This window comes from Callorhinchus milii, unplaced genomic scaffold, assembly GCF_018977255.1.
Source record: "Callorhinchus milii isolate IMCB2004 unplaced genomic scaffold, IMCB_Cmil_1.0 Scaffold2, whole genome shotgun sequence".
Taxonomy (NCBI): domain Eukaryota; kingdom Metazoa; phylum Chordata; class Chondrichthyes; order Chimaeriformes; family Callorhinchidae; genus Callorhinchus; species Callorhinchus milii.
Window position 1 is genome coordinate 123,921,591 of NW_024704743.1, and position 27,511 is coordinate 123,949,101.

Sequence of the window (27,511 nt, forward strand, 5' to 3'; positions counted from 1 at the left end):
TCAGGCAGTGCATTCAGACCATAACATCTCTCTGCTTCTTTTGCCAATTATCTTAAATCTGTGTCATTATTATTACTATTATCTGGTTACCGACCCACCCGCCAGAGGAAACAGTTTCTCTTACAGCACCTTCCGTCACACGGCACTCAGTTTAATGCAACAAACTGCCCTGTATAAAGCTCTCCAAACAGATGTGTGCTCAAAGTATACCCAGAATATGAGCTAATCGTCACTCCACTGCACATAAGGATTTCTGTACATCACTGACACTGCCCCTATCACACAGAACCACAGAGTGCCACCACAGGCAGTGACTAAAGAGGTTAAAGTAGTTGCGGTTGCTGCCTGCGACCTGCACACACTCACTGATTCAAATATTTGTTCAAATCTCCTTTAAAAGCTGTCACGGATTCAGCTTCAACCAATTTTTCTTGTTGGGTATTCCTCAGCCTAAAAACCCTCTCTGCCTGTCCTAACCCTAACCCTACCTGTCCGAACCCTAACCCTACCTGTCCGAACCCTAACCCTGCCTGTCCGAACCCTAACCCTGCCTGTGTATAAAGAGGTTCTCCTAACCTGTCCCTTTGTTATTTTGATATCTTAAATCGATATCCTCTAGTTACTGACTCACCAACCAGTGGAAATACATTAAACTCCTGATAACTTGACCCTGGCTTATCTTGTCACTACCACTTATACATGATACTGTCAATATCCCGGCCACATTTATTCACGTATTTATATACACGCCTAACTCACCACTCCTGATAGCGAGTCACTGGGCCTTTTGGGCTTGGAGTTGTCAGGAGATAACTGTAGCTTCTTCCTATTTACCTTGTCAAACCTTCTATCATTTTGAGCCCCCCAGCAGGTCTCTTCCTAACCCTCTTTTTCTAGCGAAAAACAGCCCTAGTTTCTCCAGTGTCTTCTCATATGTGAAACCTCTGGTCCTTGGTATCACCCGGTGAATAATAATAATAATCCTTGCATTTGATTTGCGGCTTTTCACGTCTTCTACAGAATATACTGTAAAGTGAATTGACTGTATACTTTGTGGGTAAAACGCAGCAGCCAATTGCACACAGTAGCGTCCCACAAACAGTCGTGGATTGAGTGACTAAATTATTACTGTTTTTTTTCTTGTGGGATTATTATCAGGCATGTGGAGTAAGGAAACGTGCCCAAGGTTTCGCCCTGCCGGGAATCGAACACAGATTTCTCGCTTGCAAGGCGAGTGCTCTAACCACTGAGCTACAGGACTCCTAAAAATCCCCTTTGCACATAACCCTGACAACCTGTCTAAACTGGGGTGCCCAGAACATGACACCATACTGCAACTGAGGCCTAACTAATAAAGGCAAACAGACTTTGGGAGCATGCTAGCCTCGAGATCATTGAAAGATTGGGGGGGGGGGGGGGTTGAGTACATACATTGGGAACTGAGAGTTTATAGCCTAGACTGACACTCCAATGCAGTCCTGGGGGCGACAATACAAATACTGCATCATCAGAGATGCCATCCTTTGGAAGAGACTTTAAACCAAGCTTCTGTCTGACTCTTGAGGTGGACACTAAAGAGCCTGAGACATTATTAAAAGAGAAAAGGGAATTCCTCCCGGTGTCCTGGCCAACAATTCTCCAGATTCATTGCTCAGTCACGTCATGATGGTCATGACGTCTACTGTGTTTGCCGACAAAAAAGTCACTCCACTCAATGCTAATTACCTGTGAAGCAAGTTTGAGATATTCTGACATAAAGTGCTATAAAAACACACATTCTTTCCTCCTAAAACTGCACCTTAGACAAGAGGGGCAAAGACGTCAAAATAAATCCTTCTCACTCTGTCTTAATCACTCCAAGCATTCATCCACACTCTGACTACAGCAATTCCCCGGAAAAGCACCCAGACATGTCATTTATACAGCACTAACCATTCTTACAAAGTGAATGCATGATTGGAAAGCACTATAATATGTGCCTGTGTACCCCTCCCAGTGTGAGCGGCATCGCCAGCTTTGTCATTAAGCCACCAAACCCATTGTCCATTCGATGTTTGCACAACTTGCACACATACAGTACCTTTTACATGTGACAATCATCTCAAAGCGCCTCACAAAGACCATAGGAGCACTAAACAGCGAGGCGAAGAAGGGCAGTTTGGTGACCAAAGGCACAGTTAGAGAGAGATTAAGAGAGTTCCAGATTGTGGGGACATAGTGGTGAAGCTCAACCAATAATACTTGTGCAACAGAGGGAATGAGGAACAAATAAGAGTTGACTGAGCAGAGGATACGAGCAGGGAAATAAGGGCTGGAGGAGACCGTGAAATGGTTAAACCCACAACCTCTGACACGGGCAGAAGTGTTACCTCTGAGCCAAACTGATACTGTTTTAAATCCCAATCTGTCAATCCAAGATTCTTCACCTCTCTCTCTCTCACATAACAACTGGCATTTATATAGTACCCTTCATGTCAGGTAATGTCTCAGAGCACTTACACGTAGACACACACACACATTCACACACGCACACACATACAGACACATGAGCACAGACACACACACACGGACACACGCGCACACAGACATACACATGCACACCCCACACACACGGACACAAGCGTGCTCACACATACACATGCGCACACATACACATACAGACACACACGGACACAGTCAGGTACAGGCACAACAGACATCCGCACTCACAGACACTCGCACACACAGACACGCGCACACAGACACTCGGTGTTATATATAACCCCTGCTCTCACAGAGTGCACCCCTTAACACAGCTTGAGCACTGGCGATGAACTGCCACGTGCTTCTGTTTCGTGAATTACACGCTGATGAGTTTCAGCACTTAACTCTCTCATTTTTGCCCTAATTATACACTTAATTATGTTCCACATGCACAGCTGTGTTCCTAGTCATGCTTGTTAAATTAATAATCCATTAATATTTCGCTAATTGTCTCCTGGTAACTTTTGTGACTGATACACAGAGAAACGCAATGTGTAGAGAGGAGGCAAAGGAGGCATCTTGTGTGCAATGTGCTCGCGGCCTCTGCTGGAGAGGCCAGAAACGCTCTCAATCTGTTTACTTCCAATACAAACCCCCGAGTGCCCTGCAGCACTGTAAGAGCTCACAGCAGCAGAACACGCCACAGAAAACACCCATCTTCCCCGTAACACACCCACAGGCAGCTCATCCATAGAAGCGCAACAATCTTTATAAAAGGTCTAGAATCATGTGAAAATCCTTCCCCTCAAATCCAAATGACAGCCTCCTGTGGTAGAGTATAATCAACTTGCACTTACACAACGGTAATGCTTTAAAGAGCTTACTCACAGACACACACACACACACACACACACACACACGCACACACAGACACCCACAAAAACACACACATGTTGGATCAATGTCTCTTCCCATAGCGATTCACATGGGATAATAATAATCTTTGCATCTGATATAGGGCCTTATCACCTCAAAACGCTTCACAGAATATACTGTAAAGTGAATTGACTGTGACCCAGGGTGAGAAGGAGGTGATATCTCAAGAGACTTTTTAGGTAGGTTTTCAAGGTGAGGAGAGGAGAAAACCCAAAGGATTGGGTGGGGGGGCGGGGAAGCTCCAAAGTGCTGGGGATATAGTGGCTGAAGGCTCGGAAGGACACCGAGGGAGAGAGGGTGGGCATTAGACTGGAGTCAGAAGAGAGGATGGCATAAGGGTGGGAATGGGAATTGCAGGATGGGGACGGGCAAGGTTGGGAAAGGGTTTGAAGGTCAGGACAAAGGTCTTAAAGCTGATTCACTGGGGTAGCCTTTCTATGGTTTCTCATTCACAAACTAGAGCTGTCACATTTCACCACTGCCCGACTGCATGGTGAGGGATTGTGGTCTTGGGGACTTTCTCTGTAGATAGAACCAAAGCTGCGATAGAACTTGCCAAGTGAGAGGCTGAGAGACTGAGGTATGTTTGTGACTCATTGTCTCCCGTATCAAGACAGTGTGAGGCAGCAATAAACAAGGGCTACATTGCCAAATCACTACAGCTCACATCCCAGGACATCATACTCAAGCTATACTGTATAATGCTATGATCAGACCGCACTTAGACGCTGCATCCAGCTCTGGTCACCACAATGACATAAGGCGCTATATCAAATGCAAGGATTATTATTATTAACATTTAGCATGACATTTCATATGAGATTTAAACTGTGTGTCAGTGAATGAGAGGGCGGATAGGGAGAAGGTACTTGAATACTTTTATTTCTGTTTCTAGTGAAACTGCAGGTACTCCATGACTAAGTGACTAACAATGCATAGCACCACCCGCTGGTGACCAGCAAACAGCTCATTCCTTCACAGGCTACAGATAAGAGAAGTGGGATAATAATAATAATAATCCTTGTATTTGATATAGTACCTTATCACATCTTTGAGACGTCTCAAAGCACTTCGCTGAATACACTGTAAAGTGAATTGACTGTATACTTTGTGAGCGAAACGTGGCAGCCAATTGCGCACAGCAGCGTCCCACAAACAGTCGTGGATTGAGTGACCAAATTATTATTTTTTTAAATGAATTAATTTATATTTGAAAGGATTATTACCCCTGGAAAACGATCCGCCAATCGACTAACAACTGGGTTCCTACTTACTGCTGGGTAAACAGAGGCGTGTGGAATAAGGAAACTTGTCTATCATTTTGCCCTGCCCAGGAATCAAGCCCAAGTCCTCTGGCTTGCGAGGCGAGGGCTCTAACCCCAAAGTTACAGGACTCCACAATTCAGTTATAAGGGATTCAGTAACAAGTTTAAAATGCCGGGCTGAGAGGGAAGAGACCTAAAGACAAACAAGGGAATGGGAGTAAACAGATAGAGAGAATTAAGCTTATACAAATGTAATTTTGTTGTTATTTCCGTATTGGGATGAAACTACAGTACCCTTTAGCATTACTTCACTAGTCAATACGGAGCTCAGCTTGGCTCAGTCAGTCGCACTCTCGCCTCTGATCAAACTGTTGTGGTTGAAAGCCTTATATTGGGACTTGAGCTCAGTATCCAGGCTGATGTTCTGTACAGTACTGGAGGGAGTGCTGCACTGTCAGCAGTGACCCCCCTCTAACAGTTAAAACCAGGGTTTCTGCTTGTGAAGGGAATGTTCTGCCTGTTCAGGTGAATGTCAAAGATCTCGGGAGATTATCAGGAATGAGAAGAGCTTCTCTTTGTGTCCTGGCCAACAGTTCTGCAAGTAAATTCATCGCTCACTCACTTCATGGATGTTTGTGGGACTGTTCTGTGCATACAATGGCTGCCATGTTTGCCTGCAAAATAGTCACTACACTTAATAATTACAACAAAGGCTTTGACTTATACGATGTGTAGAAAAAGGCAGAGTGAGAGTCCAAACTGGGAGAGAGGCGGCCAAAGATGGAGTCAAAGAAATAGATTTAGGGAGGGAGGGAGGGAGTTCCAGAGAGTTGGAGCAAACTTTCAACATGATAAAGGTGATATAAAAATGCAAGTTCTTTTTCTACGTTACTGTTTTGACAGACCGGTTAATACATGGGACACAGCTAGTTTTAAGAGTCTCGTCTTATTCAGGCAGGCCTCTTAATATCCTCTCCTCCAGTCTTGAACATGCTGTGTCAAATAGCAACACATACTAACTCACACAGCCAGCTTGCCAACAAACCTCCTTCAACACTCTTGAGAAAAACATCTTGCTAGGTTTTCTTCTCCCGTCACTGGTCGACAGGATTTAAGTTCTCTCCCTTTACACAATGCCCCATCTACTCCCAGCTTCTCTGGGCTGCAATTACTTCCCTCCCTCACCCCATGTGCTTTAGTCCTGAACTCCTGTTTCAGTGTTGTTGCCTCAAACATCATATACATCAGCCTCTTTACTCATCCTTCCTATCTCACTCCCTTCCAGGCTGCTCCCAAAATGCCAAATCCCTTCAAATAATAGTCCACACACAAAAAAAAATCCATAAATCACAAGTGAATGACTTTACATGAGGATTGTGGGACTGTCTCTCTCTTCCAGGAATCCCATTGCTTTTTTTTGTGACATTTTATTTGATCAGGTAGGATTTTATTTCTTTTACAACAAGAGAAATACAGAAAGGATGCAATATTAGCCGAGGGCAGTTCCTCTCACGTTGGACAAGGCTTACAGGATTACCAAGCACATCAAGACGGCCATATGGACGCAACTTACATTCAGATCAGTTTTGTTTTATATATATATTGATGTATATATATATATATGTGTGTATATATAGTGATGCAACGATTCATAGATTCAATTCGATCGCGTTATATTCTCTGGAATAAGGAAGATGATCAACAAGAAACCGCGTCAGCGATGACTGGAAACGTTGCCGGATGAAATGTGCGAGTCGTGAGGCCCAAGTGGGTTTTCTGCAAGGACTCGGGTCTCCTTTGCGCCCGGCACAACATGCGATCGCAGGCTGCCGGACGCAGTGATAATGCGGTCCGTTCCTTCCACTGCAAGGCAGATGCCTTCACCCAAGTGCCACAGAAGAGTCCTTCTGCCTAGTACTGTATTGAGAGAGTGAGCAACCAACTTAACTCCCCTCCTTAGGCTGGTTAGACGGTCGTTCTTAATTTCAAACCATAAATTCAGACAAACTCGCTCCGAGGCAACCATGCTTTGGGGGACATTAAGGCAGTGATTTCCCACCTCAGTAACCTTTGCTCTCCTAATGCAGGGCTTTGACACACAAAGCAGGGTTTTCACCACCAGTATCATGCCCTGCCCCACTTTACAAAGGATTTTAGGGCCACAGAGAGAGTACTGAGCAGAGTCACTGAGATGATATCAGGGATGAGGAGACAAGAGAAACTGGTTCTGCTTTGACTGCAGCAGAGAAATTTGAAAGACCTAATAGAGGTGTTCAAAATGATGTGGGTCTCTGGTATGGTACATAGGGCAGAACTATTTCCAATGGTCAGTGAGTTGGAAACTAGAGGGCGTCCAAAAACACACAAATTTACAGTAAATCCCATGAAACGTCCTCCTGATGTGGTTGGTGCTATACCAAATGTAAGGATCATTATTAAAAAATAATAAATACAATTTAAGAACAGGGTCCCAGGGGAGATGATGGAAGCAGAAAGTGTGGTTTGTTTCAAGAACAAATTAGATGGCTTTCTGTTAGAAAATAATATCTCAGGATACAGTATATAGTTTGGGACACGAGCAACTGCCAGGATGGTGGAAGGCGAACTGGATGGATCTAGGTCGTCTTTCGCCAGCAAATTCCTATGTGCTTATAGGGAGGCTAGCAGAACTGTTCCCTTAAACAGAGAATGACTCGGATGTGGAATACCCAGCCACAAACGTTGGTTCAAGCAAAATCCATGAGTTTTTAAATGACAAATATTTGAAAAAGGAAGATAGAAAAAGGTTGGGGGGCGGGGGGGGGGGGGGGGGGGGTTAGGGGGCGTGAGAGAGAAGGACCTGCCGATACCTTAACATTTTTCCTAACACCCTCCTCAAAGAAAGGCCCGAAGTGCGATGTAGGAAACAATAAGTAGGAACAATACTTGCATTTGATACAGCGACTTATCACGTCAACACTTGTGCTTACGGTCATCTCACTCCCTCCCCCCGGCTTGACATCAGGCTCCGCCAGTGTTAGGTGCTCTGAGAAGCTACCCCACGTAAAGGGCACTGTGTAAGTGAAGGTTGCTACTGTTGTCTCAAAGTGTTTCACACAATGTTTACTAGAGTGGAGTGACTGTGTATTTTGTTGGTGAACGCAGCAGCCAATTTGAGTATAGCAACGACCCATAAGCAGAAAGGAGGTGAATGACCAATGTTTTATATGTGGAGGGGGGGGGGGGCGGGGGAGAGATTGATGGCCAGGACACAGGGAGGGAGAAACTCCCTTTGCTAGATCAAAGCACTGATCAAAAGGTAGATCAAAGAATTGAAGCTGTAGGCAGGGCACCTACTTCCAGCTAACTGTTGGGCACGAGCTTGTATATTAATATAATAAATCTTGCATTTGATATAGCGCCTTATCACGTCTTCGAGACGTCTCAAAGTGCTTCACAGAATACACTGTAAAGTGAATTGACTATATTTTGTGGGCGAAACACGACTTAGCAGTGTCCTACAAACAATCGTGGATTGAGTGACCAAATTATTATAATTTTTTTTTAAGGGATTATTACCCCTGGAAAAGCGATTTGCCTCCAAATTTAATCCACCATTCAACTAACAACCGGGTTCCTACTTACTGCTAGGTAAACAGAGGTGTGTGGACTAAACAAACTTGCCTAAGGTTTTACCCAGCATGGGAATCGAAACAGGGCCCTCTCGCTTGCAAGGCGAGTGCTCTAACCAATACTCTACAGGACTCCACTTAGTGATTTGCTCATTTCTCTGTCTCCTGCCCTTTGCTGTGCGTGTCAGACGCTGGACTAGGAGAGTGGCTACTGAGGGGAACAGAAATCACATTCTATATCACACCTTTGGTCATGCATAACATTAGCTTTGCCTGAACCCTGCACTTGCAGATGTGACTGAGCTGGGCTGGCTCTGCAAAGCTCAGGAGATGCTCAGGCAACAAGGATGAGCGGTAGCACTCAGTGGCCAACTCAGCCTACATGGAAACAATGTGGAGCGGGAGAGATGGGAAAGCAATGTTCCTCAAATCAATGATGGAAGAGCACATACTGCCTGGTGATGTAAGCTGGCTAAGCACTGAAGGAGCTGAGTTGCCTGTTTCCTGGTGAAGATGAGATTTACCCAGTGTTACTCTCAGAACCAGAGCTGTAAGAACTTTCCAGTCATGTTTCGATGCTTTCAATGTTTCCAACACTGAAATGTTTGGTCTCTGTTTTCAGCTTGGGAAGAATACTGTACACAGTAGCTCAAAGCTGTGACAGCAAAAATAGTGCCTGTAGATTTGAATAAATAAGAGTGAGGATAATCTCCAGATCAGAATTATAGGCATCAAAGCGACGTGAAAGCTTCATTACAGCCGTAGGCATGACTCGAGGGTGCTTCACCTCCTCACTCGCCTCACACCACTTGCTGTCATGCATCTCCCTCGGTCCTTCACTTCCATCCTCTACCCTTTAGCCCAAATCCCAACAACTCATTACCCCATCCTTAAAGCTCAACATCAACCTCCTTCCTCCATTCTATAGCCCAGCTCCCACCCTATTCACCCCCATCTCCCAACTCTCCATCATTTCACAACTGAAGTCTCCAGACAAACTTCCCAATCAGCTGTGCTGCCCTTCATTCTACACCTCATCTCCTTGTCTATCCCTCGTCACTGCAAACCCATCTCCCAATTCTCCCCTCCCCTCTGCACCCCATCACTTATCCATTACCCTCCACTCTACCAACCCACCAACTCCACACTCCCAATCCATCACCCTCCCCTCTACACCCCATCTCCCAATCCACCCTCCGCTCTGCACCCCATTTCCCAATCCATCACCCTCCTCTACACACCACTACCTCATTGTTTCATCTCCTAACTCTTGCCTTTCCCTTTTCTAACTTGTTGCCCAATCCCGTCACTAGGATACCCCAGCTGCCAACTCACTGCTCTCCTCCCAGAACACATCATCCTTTTGTCCTCACCTCAGCCCTCCCCACATTGTAATTTCATTTGAGGACTATCTCTAGGTCCCACATGACACTTTCTATTCGGATCCTGCACCCATCCACTATTCTACCCATCAATGTCTCTTCTAACCAGCTTTCGCTTCAAACCCCAAGTCATCTGCAATCCAAGTTGCTCACTGCTAACCCACACTCCCAATCCCAGCCTTGCTCTGTCTACTCCACCACATTCCCCAGTTAATCCCCTTAAAACTCAAAACACCTGGTTCATGTCCAACTCTTCCAAACTTTCACTGGTTTACCCATCCGCAGCAAATTTACCATTTCAGATCTGAATCCTCCTCCAACCACCCCCCCTGCATTTAACTGAACTGCTCATCCCACGCTCGCGCTCTCTAACTCTACATTCATGCCTCCCTCCACCATCCCTTGCTCCAATAATGGTCTCAAAGCAGAAACAGCAACAAACGTGACAAAGGGTGGGTGTCAGGTTAATGAAAGCGTTACTCGCCCTCTATCACTCTTTGCTGATAGGAGGTCACTATTACATGGAAGATCTTTAATGACGACCACAGAACCACAAACAGCGCACCATACGGAGAGCAAGCAAAGCCAGCGGACACTCTGCCTCATTGACAGGGTTCAGACCTCCGGCAGTCAGCGGCATGGCCTCTCGTCAACAAAAAACATTAAAATGCAGCAAAACCGACTGAAAAATGAGTGCGATTATGTGACAACAACAGGATGGATGGAGAGCAGCAAGCCACAGCCACTGAAGCGAGTCATTGTCCGGACTATCTGACAATTGTCTCCTGAAGCACAGAGTGACTGCCCTGACACAACGTCTTGAAGCAGTTTGCAAGCTGTTACAACTGCAATATTAAAATCACAGTATGAGGTTCGGAGCGGTGTGCAACCAGTAATAACGTAATAAATTATAACAATGATCCTTACATTTGATATAGCACCTTATGACATCATTGAGACGTCTCAAAGTGCTTCACAGAATACACTGTAAAGGCGAAACACAACAGCCACAGCAGTGTTCCACATACAGTCGTGGATTGAGTGACCAAATTATTATTATTTATTATTAAGGGATTATTAACCCCAGAAAGTGATCTGCCAGTCGACTAACAACCAGGTTCCTATTTACTGCTAGGTAAACAGAGGCATGTGGAGTAAGGAAACTTGCCTAAAGCTTCGCCCTGTCTGGGAATCGAAGCTGAGTCCTCTCGCTTGCGAGGCGAGTGCTCTAACCACTAAGCTGCAAGCACGAACTGGTCAAGCAGAATGGCTCCTGAGGAGAAGAGGTGTGGATGTCCAGCTCTTAAACCCACCATCAAAATCAGTCCAGTGGCTGCCCTCGGCAGTTTGGAAGTTTATTGTTTTGAGAAACGGTAGCTGGGTGAGACCATTACCTTGACTTTAATAATAATAATCCTTGCATTTGATATAGCGCCTTATCACGTCTTCGAGACGTCTCAAAGTGCTTCACAGGATGGATATACAGTAAAGTGTAGTGACTGTGTATTTTGTGGGCGAAAGAGAGGCGTCAAACGTCACAACTGCACATTTCATAGTTTGAAGCGCTCCAGCAACACGTGTGGTACTTGCAGTGTAAGGACCCACTTTCACGTCTTTTCCCATCAAAGCTTTGTTGTGGTTTTAATCTCTAAACCGCGCAAGAAAAACTGTGTCTCTGTGAGGAGTGGGACCAGGGGCTGGGGGGGTGGGGGGTGGGGAGATCGTAAGAGCAGAGAAGAAAATAGAAATATAAACTAGATGTCAAGGACAGTTATAGATTATTTCTACTGATGACAAGAGGGCACACACAACGAACATTACTTTACACAGAGGAAGGTTGGATTGTGGAATTTTCTTAATAATAATAATCCTTGTATTTGATATAGACCCTTAGCAGGTTGTTGAGACGTCTCAAAGCACTTCACAGAATATACTGTAAAGTGAATTGACTATGTATTTTGTGGGCAAAACACGACAGCCAATTATACACAGCAGCGTCCCACAAACAGTTGTAGATTGAGTGACCACTTTTCTTTTGAAGGGATTATTATCCCCGGAAAGTGATCCGCCAATCAACTAACAACCGAGTTCCTAATTACTGCTGGTAAACAGTGGCATGTGGAGTAAGGAAACTTGCCTAAGGTTTCGCCCTGTCCGGGAATCAAACCCAAGTCCTCTCACTTGCTAACCCCTAAGCTATAGGACTCCAGTATGAAGCTGCTCAGCCCTGATACCCCACTGTAGGCCGGAATCACAGCTATCTGACCCTACTGAGCAAACGGTAACTCGTACAGTTGCAAAGTTAAGATGTATTGTGATAAACTCTGTGCAGTTGTAGAAACTACAAATTGCTTTATACAGTGCCTCCCACATAGTATAAATGTCACACAGTACTGGCTTCCTCGCTTGCCTTTTACCCTATCATTGCTAATTATCATCTCAGTCCATTGTAGAGGGGAAACCCAGGTCCTCTCATACACATCTAAAATCACAAATAGTGGCTCCTGAAGTAACCAGAAGCACATCTGGAGAACCCCAGGATCCCACCTCCCAGTTACCAGGAACTGCTATTTGTGATTCAGAAACTCCAAGGCACTCAAACTGCGAACATCCGCAAATTACACCTCAGTATCTGTAAATATTGCATTGTACAATAAGAGGGTGTAGAGGGTAATTGTGAGACAGAGTGGGCGATGCAGGGAGAACAGGGCTGAACAGCAAAGACTAATTTATCACAAGCAACTGAAAGAAAGACAAGCCATTCAGAGAGCAGACAAAATGATAGGATTGATTGGTATTGTCAGAGGTATGATCTGGGGATTCTGTACATTACTGATAAAGAAAGTTCTACTTTATGATAACAATAATATAACAATAATAATCCTCGCATTTGATATAGCGCCTTATCCTTATCACGTCTTCGAGACGTCTCAAAGTGCTTCACAGAATATACTGCAAAGTGAATTGACTGTATATATTTTGTGGGTGAAACGCAGAAGCCAATTGCGCACAGCAGCGTCCCACAAACAGTCATGGATTGAGTGACCAAATTATTATTATTTTTTATTTTTGAATGGATTATTACCCACAGAAAAGCGATCCGCCAGTCGACTAACAACCATATTCCTACCTACTGCTAGGTAAATAGAGGCGTGGGGAGTAAGGAAACTTGCGCAATGTTTCGCCCTGCCCTGCAAATGCTCTAAGCTACAGAACTCCACATGTGTAGGTGCGATGCATGGAATTCTGTTGGGTTTGGATACTCTTAAGCACGGTGATGGGTTTCCACAAGTGTCAGACACCCGGCTGACAAAAAAAATCCATAGTTGGCTTTAACCCTTTAAACCCCCCACCATCACCCACTTGCACCCCCCATTCTCAGCCTTAATCTCTGATCCCTGCTCTCTACACCCACCGATGGATGGATCTACTCGTTCTAGTCAAGCACCAAAAACGACAAGCACACAAATTGCGAAGCGTTGCGGTTGCAGTTGAAGTACTGTGCGCCGCACTCATTCCCACGGCAGCCGGGTGAGAGATGAGTGGTTTAAAGTACAAAACAGTTACGGATGTGAAAAGATGCTGATACACAGACAGACAACAATCCAGCTCTCAGTGCGAGAGAGTGACATCGGGAAATCAAATTATAATGGTCACTGGGTGACTGGGGGGGNCAACAAACTGATCAGCAATGGGACAGCTGCAAAAAGCAGGCAATTCACAGACTCTAACATGAAAACAAATCAAAACTATCTCACAGATTGCAAACCGAGAGGGGATGGTGGGGGTGGGGGGTGAGGGCACGTCTCAGTCTGGTTTGTTCGCACTGTCACAGGACACATCTGACATTTGAACTGCGCACACTGCGCTCAATGGCTTCTGATGGCTGAGTCTATTCTCAGGCTTTACCACATGACGTGGGTGTTGCAGAGTGTGACCGTCACTAGACATACGTGTACATGCTGCTATGATGCACATCACAAAGCAGCCTGCAGCGTAACACCATGCAGAGCAGACCCAGAGCGGGTAGTATGTGGTGTATATGGACAGCCTGCGAACGAGTGCCCACTTACTGAGAGCTGGTGGACAATGCGTGTGCCTCTGGCCTGACAGACTGGCAACATGAACAGACATGGACATGCACGCACACCCTGGGCACAGGCACCTGAAGCCAGGCGAGTTACCCTGATCTGTGCTCGCACCAGTGATGGTGCAGGTTAAAGCCCAAAGGTACAAGCGCTCACACCACTGGCTGGTTTGTTACAGACTCTAAGGGTGTGATATTCAAACCAGCAGCTATGTGTGGAGTGAGCAAGGGAGCTCACACATTCTGTACTGGGCACGCTTACCTCAGAGTGAAGGAGTGGGAGCGCGAGGCAAACAGAGCATTGAGTCACAGCGCTGCAATGCTGTGAGTTTAGAGCTTTTTCTCTATCAACAGAAGGAGATAAAAAGGAGAGTTTGACACTGACCTGTTTAATGGGGATGGCGCGTCCACTTCCGATGTTGTCTGTTTTACCCTCTAAACTCTTCTTGTCTTTATCAGAGTCACTACCTTTCCGAGACTGGGTGAGAGAAAGAACAGGGGAAAGATTTAGCTCGGATTATTGGCACTACAGCTGTCAGTGAAGCACATTGTAACCAGTGACAGAAATTCTTTCTAAGTCTGTGGTGAAGAGGCAGTCTGAGGTTGAGTTTGATTAATTTGTACAGTAATCTAGATAAACTTAGTTACATAAATGTAAGTTTCTAACTGTATTGTCTTGTGCTGTAGAGAGATAGAGTTACAGGGAGAGAGAGAGAGAGCAGTGGGGGAGAGTGGGGGGGGGGGGGGAAGAGCAGGGGGACAGACAGAAGGGGAGATAGAGAATGGGGAGAGAGGGAGAGGGAGAGAGAGACGGGGAGAGAGAGGGGTGGAGAGATAGAGGGGGAGAGAAAGGGAGAGAGGGAGAAAAAGGGAGAGCGAGAGCGAGAGAGCATGCGTTATAGAAGCAGAAAGAAACAGAAAGAACACGTCAGTCACAGATTGTATTTCAATAGACCCAACTGGTGCAACTGAGAGAATTATTTGATCTTATCTTCTCTCGATTTATCCATCCCAGGCTGCAGCCCACAGCCCTCATAACCCACATGAAGAGAGGTCCCAAGCGAAGGGAGCATTGATATGTATACACAACTACAGGGAGACAAACAAAGCCCATCTCACCACAGAAGATTCCTGCAGAATGGTGATTTATTCAGTTTATGAGATCAGGACAGATCTCTTAATCCCATTTTCCCAAATACCCCTTAATCCTTTTACTACTAAAGCACATATCATGTTATAATCCCTCAAAAATAAATAAATAACATTCAGTCCACGACTGTGTGTGGGACACTGCTGTGCGCAATTTGCTGCTGTGTTTCGCCCACAAAATAGTCATTTATTCTGTGAAGCAGTTTGAGGCATCTTAACGACATGATGAGGTACTATATCAAATGCAATGATTATTATTATTATTACCTATCTCCTTTTCAAAACCTGCCAGATGGATAGATGCTTGTCAGGTCAAGGTATCAAGGGATATGGGGCAAGGGCAGGTAATTGAAGTTGAGGTACAGATCAGCCATGATCTTATAGAATGACGGAACAGGCTCGAGGGGCTGAATGGCCTCCTCCTGCTCTTATTTTTGCTAACACCACCTCTACCACGTACATTGCACATTCTCACACCATTTCTGATCTCACATCCGATCAGTTTGGCTGTGATATGAAGGCAGTGCCCGCTTGTTTGGGATCTCTCTACAAGAGTGCGGAGCCACCCAGTGACTGACAGCACAGCCGAGCCCCCGGCTTGTACTCACTGTGAATATGTTGGAGCGCCTCTTGGACTGTTTGCGGACTGGGGTGGGGGTGCTGGAGGCGGTGATGGTGTCGATCCGCAGCTCTTTCTGGCTTATGCTGGGTGTGGACGGCACTGACGAGGAGTAGTCACTGAAAGCTCCGCCATTAGCAGCCTGCACCTCACAGCAGAGACAACAGGGTCAGATCAGGAAGGACCCTAACTGGGGCTTCCACAACTTAACCCTGACAAACCTCTCCCCCAACCCCAACCTACTCACAATCCTCCCCAACCCCAACCGACTGACAATCCTCCCCCCCAACCCCAACCCTGCTGACAATCCTCCCCTTCAACCCCAACCTGCTGACAATCCTCCCCTCCAACCCCAAACTGCTGACAATCCTCCCCCCCAACCCCAACCTGCTGACAATCCTCCCCAACCCCAACCTGCTGACAATCCTCCCCAACCTGCTGACAATCCTCCCCAACCTGCTGACAATCCTCCCCAACCTGCTGACAATCCTCCCCAACCTGCTGACAATCCTCCCCAACCTGCTGACAATCCTCCCCAACCTGCTGACAATCCTCCCCAACCTGCTGACAATCCTCCCCAACCTGCTGACAATCCTCCCCAACCTGCTGACAATCCTCCCCAACCCCAACCCTGCTGACAATCCTCCCCCCCAACCCCAACCCTGCTGACAATCCTCCCCTCCAACCCCAACCTGCTGACAATCCTCCCCAACCTGCTGACAATCCTCCCCAACCTGCTGACAATCCTCCCCAACCTGCTGACAATCCTCCCCAACCTGCTGACAATCCTCCCCAACCTGCTGACAATCCTCCCCAACCTGCTGACAATCCTCCCCCCCAACCCCAACCTGCTGACAATCCTCCCCCCCAACCCCAACCCTGCTGACAATCCTCCCCTTCAACCCCAACCTGCTGACAATCCTCCCCCCCAACCCCAACCTGCTGACAATCCTCCCCAACCTACTGACAATCCTCCCCCAACCTACTGACAATCCTCCCCCAACCTGCTGATAATTCTCCTCCACAACCTGCTGCCAATTCTTCCCCCCAACCTGCTGACAATCCTTCCTAACTCCAACCCTATCTCACATGGATACAGTCGCACAGGGTCTCACCTGGTTGAGATGTACAGATGGAATGGAGGCGTTAGGAACAGAGGAATGACTAGGAGAGTTGGGCAGTGACTTGCAGGGACCGATCGATAACTGCTGCTTCTTCCGTAGAGCCACAATCTTCTGAGCCACTGAAGAATGGAATAAAACAACCAGACCGTCAGGCTTTGAGAGGGTGATAAAGAGTAGTTATCCCAATTCAGCGCTTTACAAAGACACAACCACTAGCAACAACTCGCTTTTACACAGCGCCCCTCAAGCAGGGTAGCTTCCCAGAGTGCTTTCAGGTCTATGACCTTTCATCATCTAACGAAAGGAGCTCTGAAACCTTAACCCATGTTCCTCCCTCCACACATGCTGACACATCCTGGCTGACCTGCTGTGTGTTCCCAACCACTTCTGTTTTTATTTCAGATTTCCAGCGGGATTTTGCCTTTCTTAAATTAAATTGGTCAACAGCGCCCCTGCTAGGTACTGAGGGGTACTGCCGCCAGCTGCAGGGGCAGGCCGACACTGGGCTGGCCACGGCAGACCTTCCGAGGTGATCGTGCTCTGTTCTGCGGCTTTGCTCCCGCTGTAACGGAAACATTACCATCCTGGAAGACTCGCTCCACATTCAGGCCGTAGGTGGCGCAGGTCTCATAGTAAGTACATCTCTTCAAATCATTGGACAGTTTCCTGGCACGAGAATCGTCTATGACACGAGGATTTGTTGCATTGATGGCGTCTGAATCAGAGAGAGAGAGAACAGTCACACACAGAAACACTATTGCCGCCCACACACAGTCAATCAAACAACAAAGATTAAATTCATAGAATTATACAGCACAGACAGCCATTCAGGCCATTTGTTTTGGTCAGCCGGGGGTCTAACCCACACGGAAACCCATCACCTGCTTAAGAATATCCAAACCAAACTGAGAATTCCATGTATCCCACCTACACATGGAAATCCCAGAGAAAGGTTGTTGGAATGGAATGTGCTCTCTCTTCCCGGAGGGACACATCCTGATTACCTAATTCCAGAAAGTCTCAGGCACAGCATGGCAAGAACCAAAACTTGGTGACCCCAGAGTGTGTGTTGGGGTAATTGCTGGAGTCTAACCAGGTAAACCCACATAGCTTGCCCATTGAGAGCATTGTTTGACAAGCTTTCCCGCTAAGATCACCCATGAGGGCTTTGGCCTAGGGTTAACAGGAGCTGAGTGGGAGGATTCCCTGCTCCCAGTGACCTTTCTGCCCTTCCACGTCCTGCTGATGAGCCAGGCTGGGCTGTGTTGCCATCGGCTCATCCTCTGTGCTGTCTCTTGCATACAGTATCTATCTGTTTATACCCTGCTTTCCTCCCACACCCTCTTATATTTTTCCTTTTCAAAACCTCACCCCATTCCCCGCCCGGCCTCCCAAGGAGGGAGTAAGGTCAGTGTTACCTTGGGTCCCGACCAGGACCATGGGGATCTCGGCTGTGTTGCGGTAGCTGGAGAGCCGCATGTAGTAATTGTAAACCGTCTGAAAGCTGATCTCGTCCTCCAAGCTGAAGACAAAGACCACTGCATCCACCCAGGCCGCAAACTGAGAATCAAACAAGCTAGTTACCAGCAGCCACTCACACTAGCCCCGAGCTAGTCGAATGTGAACAAGACTGAGGCCCTCCTGATCGGCTCGCACCAGCGCCTCAGCACCTCAGGCTCCGGCAACATCACCCTCCATGGTTGCACACTGCAACTCACCAGCCAGTCATGAACCTCGGTGTCTTGTTCGATCCTCATCTGTCTTTTCTCCCCCACATTCAAGCCATGACCCGCTCTGCCTTCCCTCACCTCTGTAAAATTGCTCGACTCCGCCACTACCTCACCCCTCAGGCCTCTGAAACTCTTGTTCATGCCTTCATCACCTCGAGGCTCGACTATGCAAACGCCCTACTTGTCGACCTTCTCAACTTCTCCCTCCACAGCTGCAGATAATCCAGAACTTTGCAGCCCGTGTCCTCTCCCGCACCAAACTACGTGACCCCATCTCCCCCACTCTCGCCCGACTCCATTGGCTCCCTATCCTTCAGAGGATACAGTTCAAGATCCTGGTCCTCACATACAAAGCCCTCCATGGCCTCGCCCCACCCTACCTCTGCGACCTCCTAACCCCCTACCAACCCGCCCGTTCCCTCCGCTCAGCCGCTCTGGTCTGCTCCATGTACCCCGACCCACCTGCCCCACCATTGGTGGGAGAGCCTTCAGCCACTCTATCCCCAACCTCTGGAATTCCATCCCCCAATCACTCCGCCTCACCTCCTTCTTAGCCTCCTTCAAGTCCCGCCTCAAGACCCTCCTCTTCGACCATGCCATCGGCCTCCCCCCTTCCCCTCCCCTCCCTCCTCCCCCCCCCGACCTCAGCTCGGGTCTGAAATACTGTTCTCTGTCCAGCGTCTTGGGACGTCCTCCCGACGTGAAAGGCGCTATATACATGTAATCCTGTTGTTGTTGTAGCTACACTCAGTCAATCAGTCACACCATCAAATATAGTCAATTCACTGTACAGTATATTCTGTGAAGCAATTTCAGACGTCTCAAATGCATAAGTGCTCCACACGGGCAGGTCTGATGGCCAGTGATATTTGAAGAGAAGGAATACTGAAAAGTAACTATTGATCCCTCATATGCTCCCAGCGCTCCAACACTCTGTCTCCTGGCTCTGTCTGTCTGTCTCCCGGCACTCTGTCTCTTTCCCAGCACTTTGTCTCCTGGCACTCTGCCTGTCTCCCGGCACTCTGTCTCTCTCCCGGCACTCTGTCTGCCTCCCAGCACTCTGCCTGTCTGCCGGCACTCTGTCTGCCTCCCGGCACTCTGTCTCTCTCCCGGCACTCTGTCTGTCTCCCGGCACTCTGTCTGTCTCCCGGCACTCTGTCTGCCTCCCGGCACTCTGCCTGTCTGCCAGCACTCTGTCTGCCTCCCGGCACTCTGCCTGTCTCCCGGCACTCTGCCTGTCTCCCGGCACTCTGTCTGCCTCCTGGCACTCTTGTCTGTTCCCAGATCTCTGCCTCATGGCCCCCCATCTCATACATTTAAGAGAAGCGAAAGGCTTGATTCCTTACCTGGACCTCGGGGGGGCCACCTTCATCCCGAATAAGCAGCAAGTAGCTCTGGCCGTCCACCACAATCTCCTTCTTAAACCGACCACCTGCAGAGAGAGCAACCCAGAGAAAGGGCTGAGCACTGCACAGACCGCCAGGATACCATTCAAGATATGTATATGTATGGAGTCCTGTAACTCAGTGGTTAGAGCACTCGCTTTGCAAGCGAGAGACCTGGGTTCAATTCCAGGCAGAGGGTGAAACCTTGGGCAAGTTTCCTTACTCCACATAGAGCCTAATAATAATCCCTCCAAAACCAAAAACAATAATAAATTGGTCATTTTCAATCTACGACTGTTTGTGGGACATTGCTGTGCGCAATTGGCTGCCGCGTTCGCCCACAAATATACAGTCAATTCGCTTTACAGTGGGTTCTGTGAAGCGCTTTGGGACATCAAGAAGACATGAAAAGAGCTATATCAAATGCAAGGATTATTATTATTATTATTAGAAGTAGTGGTTAGAGCACTCGCCTCGCAAGCGAGAGGATCCAGGTTCGATTCCTGGGCAGGTTGAAACCTTAGGCAAGTTTCCTTACTCCACACTGTTTACGTAGCAGTAAGTAAGGAACTTGGATGGTAGTTGATTGGCAGATGGACTAACAACTGGTTGCCTACTTACTCCTGGGTACGCAGTGAATACACAGCTAATTTTGGTTCAATATTTCCAAATGGGGTACCGTAATACCTGGTGTTGCCTGCAGGTGGCACTGTTGTAGTGGTTTTACAGAAGGGCTTCACAGCAGTGCTGTAACTGGATCTACGGAGTACGTGTTTTCCGAAGGTACACACTGCGTCAAATTAAACACAACCCCGGCTTGAGGCCATAGCCACTATTCTACTGAACGATGTATGGAGTATCTGCTGATGTCAGTACAGCCCAGCCAGAAAGAGGCTGTGGTACTTCCAACTGATGGAAGATCGGGTAGACATGTCTCTGAGTTGTTTTTGGAGGATTGTGGTGCCAATGCTCTCATGCATTTCGTGCTGAATTATGCTCTTTACCAAGAGACTGACAGAGTTCCTGGTACCTGCTAATCACCCAGTAAGCCCCACACCAGCACAGTAAGGTTGGTTAGTTGTGTGTTGGACACACGTGGAAATCCATCATCATGTTGTAAATCTCCAAACCAGACAGAGTTTGACATGGAGTCTCTGTGCCTGGAAATGGAATGTGCACTCTCCCCATTAAGGAATGCAAACTGTTTACCTAATTCCGGAAAATATTAGACACAGGTAGCTGAAAGCCATAAGATGTAGGAGCAGGAGTAGGCCAAGCTTTGGGGACCACACAGAATGGGTTACGGTTCTGTTGGGAGCTTAACTGAGAAAACTGGCTGGCAAGCTTCCCGCTGCTTGTCCAGCAAGGGCCACCCTACCCATTAGGACTTCAGTTAGCAGAGTTACCAGGAGCCGAGAGAGACAAAACCGTTCCCTCAGTCTGCCCTCCATTTGATGTTGAATTGTGCTGCTCACCAAGATGCTCACAGGAGTTTTTGGTATCGCTATCCACTTAGGGATGGATCAAACCCTGGTTCATTTGAATACAAACAATGAACTATTAACTATCATCCTGGATGGAGGGGGGGGGGAGGGGAATGGGGAGGGGAGAGCGGGAAGTAGTCTAGTCCTGCAGCCAGGTGGGTTCACAGTTATTGACAGGCCAGCCAGGCTGGACGTCAAGGAGCATACTGGGAGCAGGGATTCATCCCGTTTTGACTGCAATCCAAAACTCTAATGGGGACGGTGGTCTTGACTGGACAAACTTACCCAGGCTCTGTCACAAACTGTCTGGTTTTATCTGGTTAAACTCAAATACCCCAACACTCATTCTGGGGCCCCAAGCAAACTTACACAAATACTCTTTGGAATTAAATGAGCATGGTGCGTCCCTCCAAGGCTTCAGAGAGATAGTAGGCACTGTCTAGTTTGGAGACTCTAATTTATGTGTCAAGACACACATCTTATCTTAATCCTAAATAAATTGTGGGTTCAAGCTCCACGTCAGGACATTCAGCTCACAGACATTCCAGTACAGTCTGGTGCTGTGCTGCATAGTCACAAGTGCTGACCTTCGGATGGGATATTGAGCCAACGGCCCATCTGCCTGTCCAGGGGGAGATTAAAAGTCCTGCAATGCTACAGGAAAGGGGAAGGGAGTCTCTCTCTATGTCCTAAGACAGGTGGTCCAACCTCTTGGTTGCTGAGTGCCAGATGGCCTATTTGAGAAATGTCTATGGGCCGCATAGCAATATTTTTGGGTTTCCCTTCCAGAAACATAACATTGATAGGTTATGGAGGGTATGGGTGGGCCAGATGAAATGGAGGTGGGGGCAGATGAAATTGTCCCCCGAGCTGTATGGAGCCCATGGGCCGCCAGTTGGACCACCCTGTCCTAAAGAATTAGCATGAAGCACTGAAGCTGCACTGAAGTTATAGGCCCCATAAAACTGTACGATCGCTCAGCCACTAAACGTAAAACTGACCTTGAAAGAAATAATGCCTTGAGACGATTAACATTCAGGCTGAGTTTAATGTCTCACCCAAGAGACAACACATCACTGCAGTTCCATACTGGAGGATCAGCACAGATTGTGAGCTCCCCCACAATGAACCTAACGCAAGTTTCCTTACTCCACACGGTTCTGTTTACTTAACAGTAAGTAGGAACCCGGTTGTTGATTGTCAGATCACTTTCTGGGGGAAATAATTCCTCCAAAAGAATTATTAATAATAATAATTCGGTCACTCAATGCACGACTGTTTGTGGAACACTGCTGTTCACAATTTGCTATATCAAATGTAAGGATTATTATTACTGTACTCTCCTTCAGTGCCAGGTGAGGCTGTGAAAACATCACATGGTGCGGGACTTGAACCCTCCACTGTCTGACCCAGAAGCGAGACCTCGAGCAGCTGAGCCAAGCTGACACTGGGCAACACAGCAATTCGTCAGACATCAAAGTAACTCACTGTGTAAAGTGCTTTGACACAATATGAAGTGACAAGACACTGGATCAAATACAAGTGAAAAATTAATATACAGAACAGTCCAACCATTTCAGAGGCTTACCCAACCGAGTTACCATGGAAACTCACTTCCTCTGGCTATGTGTAAGATCTGCGGGGCCAGGAATGTGCAGAGAGAAGGACGGATGCATAAAATAAAGACAAAGAATGAAGCAATTTACAAGCATTTCAGGCACTAATCTGCCTTCACAGTTCTGTCCTATCCTTACCTATCCTATCTTCTCCAGTTTGTCTCTCTTAAGGCTTCTCCTCCAGCCCCTGCACCGTCACTTGCGGCCTTCCTCAGGGCTCTGTCCTCGGTCCTCACCATCTATATGCTCCCGTTCAGTGAAATCATCTGCAAACTGGGGCTAAATTCCACATGTACGCGGATGATACCCAGTTCTGTCTCTCTGCCTCTATCCTCAACTCCAGGAGCACTGCTATCCTGAAAGATTGTCTGTCAAACGTCAATTCTGGGTGAGAGCTAACTTTCTACAGTTGAAGATCAACAACACAGAGGCTCCCCTGACTGTCTCCGTCAGCACCTTCTCACCCTGGCACTGACAGCATTGACATGCATGGGTCCACTCTCTGGAATCCCTCAATCCCTTTGCCTTGCCCAACCTTTATCCATCTTCCTCTTCAACCGTGCCTACAGTCACCTCCCGTGACTGGCACGTGCTCCGCGACGCTAACCCATGTGAAGTCAATCAAACAACGTTAATGTGAAATAAAACACTTGTCTGCTTGCCTTGCCCCTTCCTCTAATCCCCCATTTCCCATTCTGTACCACTTTTCTTTTCTCGGTTAGGTTTAATGTCACTTTTCTCACCTTACCTATTTTGAGATCTTATTTCCTAGAATCAAACTAACCTGGGAACCTTTCACTTACAGTTTTTCTTCTTCATCTTTGGCCTATAAAAAGGACAGAATATTAATCCTGAGGATTTCACTTAGCCAGATATTCACTATGAACATTATACAGGAAAACTCTAAGGCACTAAGAGATACAAAATGTCCTCTTTATTCTCACTTTGCCTGACAGAGCAATGCACGGCTTTAATGTCTCTAATCTTTATTATTGACCTAGGTATAGCACAGAATTAGAACAGAAAAGGTGAAGAGGCAACATGATAGAAGGGTGCAAAATTACGAGGGGGTGTGATAAAAATAGGGATAAATAGCTATTTCCACTTGTCTGACACACGCGACAACCCATCATCTGCTTAAGAGTCTCTAAACAAAACTGGGAATTCCATGCATCCCACCTACACATGGAAATCCCAGACTGTTGGAATGGAATGCGCGCTCTCCCTGGAGGGATGCATCCTGCTTAAATTGGGGGAGCATTAGGCACAGGTTGGCAAGAGCCTTGTCTTGGGGGGCCCCAGACTGTGCACTGGGATAACTGCTGGAGTCTAACCAGATAAAACTACACAGCTTACCATTGAAAGCACTGTCTTTCCCGCTGCTTGTCCAGCTGGGACCACCCTATCCGTTAGGGCTTTAGTTTGCAGGGTAACATATAATAATAGTAATAATAGTAATAATAATAATAATATAATAAGCTGAGTGGGAGGATTCCCTGCCACCGCAGTGAGTCAGCAACCCAAGGATATCAAATTAAGATATCAGAGAGCTATACACCACAGAAGGAGACCATTCGGCCCATTGTGTCTATGTCGGCTCTTTTAAAAGAGCTATCCATTTCAACCCCACTCCCCCGCTCTCTCCCCATAGCCCCAATAAACCCCACTCCCCCGCTCTCTCCCCATAGCCCCAATAAACCCCACTCCCCCGCTCTCTCCCCATAGCCCTGATCAACCCCACTCCGCCGCTCTCTCCCCAAAGCTCTGCAATCTTGTTCTCCCCAAATAATTATCTACTTCTCTCTTAAAAGTTGTTATGGAATCACCTCCCACCAGTCTTTCAGGCAATGCATTCCAGATCCTAACAACTTTCTGTGTGAAGACATTTCTCCTCCCTTCCCCTCTGTTTCTTTTAACAGCTATTTTAAATGGGTGTCCTCGGGTTACCGACCCACCGCCAGTGGGAATAGTTTCTCCTTATTCACCCTATCGAATCCCCTCATCATTTCTATTAAGTCTCCTCTCAACCTTCTCTGCTCCGAGGAGAATAATCCGAGCTTCTCTACCTCTCCTGATAATTGAGGTCCCTCATTCCTGGTACCATCCTGGTCAATCTTCTTTGATCCCTCTCCAATGCCTTGACATCCTTCCTACAGTGTGGGGCCCAGAACTGAACACAGTCTCTCGCTGAGGCCTCACCAGTGTTTTATATAAAGGTTCATCATAACTTCCTGACTTTTTATATTTTATGCCCCTATTTAAAAAGTCTCATATCCCGGATGCTTTTTTTAATACCTTCAAAGATTTATTTGTTGAGTCCCAGGTCTCTCTGTCCCTTCACCCCCATTAAGACTGTACCATCAGCTTATATTGCCTCTCCTCATTCTTCCTCTCAAAATGCATCACTTCACATTTCTCCACATTAAACTCCATCTGCCACGTGTCTGCCCGTGTTACCAGTCTGTCTCTAACCTCTTGCAGTCGGTTACTATCCCCCTCACTGTTTACTACTGTTTCCAGCTTAGTGTCACCTGCAAACTTGGAACTTGCACTCCTATACCCAAGTCCAGGTCATTTATATAGATCAAACCCAATACTGACCCCCGGGGGGACACCACTGCACACTTCCCTCCAGTCAGAAAAACAACCGCTCACCACCACTCTCTGCTTTCTGTCTCTCAGACAGTTCTGTATCCGCTGCCACTGTCCCTTTAATATCGGGGGCTTCGATTTTGCCACAAGTCTCTTATGTGGCACTTTATTAAACGCCTTTTGAAAATCCATATAAACTACATCACCTGCACTACCTTCATCCCCCTCTCCATTACTTCCATCAAAAAACTCTATCAGGTTTGTTAGACACAGTTTGCCTTTAACAAACCCATGTTGACTGTCCTTTATTAACCCATATTTTTCTAATCAAAAATTTATTTTGTCCCGGATTATACTGTCTAGAAGTTTCCCCACCACTGACGTTAGGCTGATCACCAAAAAAACAAATTGAATGGTTAGCAGAATTTTTTTATACACAAAGCGTTATTAGGTCATGGGATGCTCAACCAAAAATAGCAGCTAAAGCCAAATCTATAATAGTCTTTAAAAGAGAATTAGTCAAATGGTTGAAGAGAAAAAATATAATAGGTGTGTATGAGAGAGGAGAATAGGAGGGTGATGTTGAATATAAGTGAGACTTTCTCAGGACTCTACTCTTGACCCTCTCCTCTAATATTTACATGCTCCCACTTGGCAGTCATCTGCAGATATGACACGGAGTTAACTTCCACACTTCGATTGGGTAATAAGCCCTTTAAAAAAAAAAAATTTTTGTCACTTAATCCACAACTATTTGTGTGACACTGCTGTATGCAATAACAAATGCAAGGATTATTATTAATATCCATAGTGTTAACACATCCAAGCTCGACAACACCAAGTCTCTGCTTACCAGGTATCCCAACTCTTCGCTCCACAAGCTGCAAACCATTCAAAACTCTGCAGCTCATATCCTCACCTGCACGAGGCTCTGTGAGTCTATCACCCCTATTCTTGCCCAGCTCCATTGGCTCTCCATCCTCCAGAGGATCGAGTTCAAGACCCTCATTCTCACTTTTAAAGCCCTTCCCAGCATTGCTCCTCCGTCCCTCTGTGACCTTTAAAACTCTAGCAACCTGCCCACTTCCTGAGCCCAGCGGGCTCCGGCCTGCCTTACATCCCCCGCCCCGGCTGCCCCAACACCTCTCTGCCCCCACCCTTTGGAACTCCATCCCAAAATCCCTTCAATTCTTGGGCAAGAAACCTTGGGCAAGTTTCCTTCCTCCACAGACCTGATAACAATCTATCAAGAAAAAAATCAATAATAAATTGGTCATTTTCAATCCACTACTGTTTGTGGATGCTGCTGTGCGCAATTTACTGCTGAGCAACTTTCTCCAACTCAACATCAGCAAGACCGAGGCCCTCCTGAGTGACTCACGCCAACACCTCCGCACTTCAGGCGCTGGCAGCATCAGCCTCCACGGCTGCCACTCACCCTCACTAAGCCAGTCTGGAACCTACGTATCTTGTTTGACCCTGAACTATCCTTTCTCCCCCACATCCGCGCCATGACTGGCACTACCTACCACCACCTCCGCAACATTGCCAGACTCCACCACTGCCTCACCCCTCAGGCCCCCAAACCCTCACCCACACATTCGTCAACTCAAGGCTCGATTACGGGAACTCCCCCCTCATCGGCCTTCCCAACTCTTCCCTTCACAACTCTGCAGCTCATGTACTCTCACGCACCAGACTCCGCGACCCCATCACCCCCACCCTCGCCCGACCCCATCACTCCCACCCTCGCCCGACCCCATCACTCCCACCCTCGCCCGACCCCATCACTCCCACCCTCGCCCGACCCATCACCCCACCCTCGCCCGACCCCATCACTCCCACCCTCGCCCGACCCCATCACTCCCACCCTCGCCCGACCCCATCACTCCCACCCTCGCCCGACCCCATCACTCCCACCCTCGCCCGACCCCATCACTCCCGCCCTCACCCAACTCCACTGGCTCCCCATCCCCCAGAGGATCGAGTTAAAGATCCTCGTCCTCACCTTTAAGGCCATCCATGGCCTCGCCCTCTCCTACCTCTCTGACCTGCTGACTCCCTACCA

At 47.3% G+C, this 27,511-nt stretch overlaps 1 protein-coding gene across 1 annotated transcript in view; it reads right to left on the reverse strand.

The window, feature by feature from the left end:
- Nucleotides 1-27,511, reverse strand: part of LOC103190004 (arf-GAP with GTPase, ANK repeat and PH domain-containing protein 1) — a gene marked incomplete at its 5' end in the record, with an annotated part of 247,658 nt that overhangs the window by 49,434 nt on the left and 170,713 nt on the right. Inside the window, 6 exon segments of the mRNA XM_042346895.1 lie at nucleotides 14,130-14,222; nucleotides 15,502-15,654; nucleotides 16,628-16,755; nucleotides 17,217-17,351; nucleotides 18,055-18,196; nucleotides 19,713-19,798. Of these exon segments, the coding sequence (XP_042202829.1) occupies nucleotides 14,130-14,222; nucleotides 15,502-15,654; nucleotides 16,628-16,755; nucleotides 17,217-17,351; nucleotides 18,055-18,196; nucleotides 19,713-19,798 (737 nt within the window).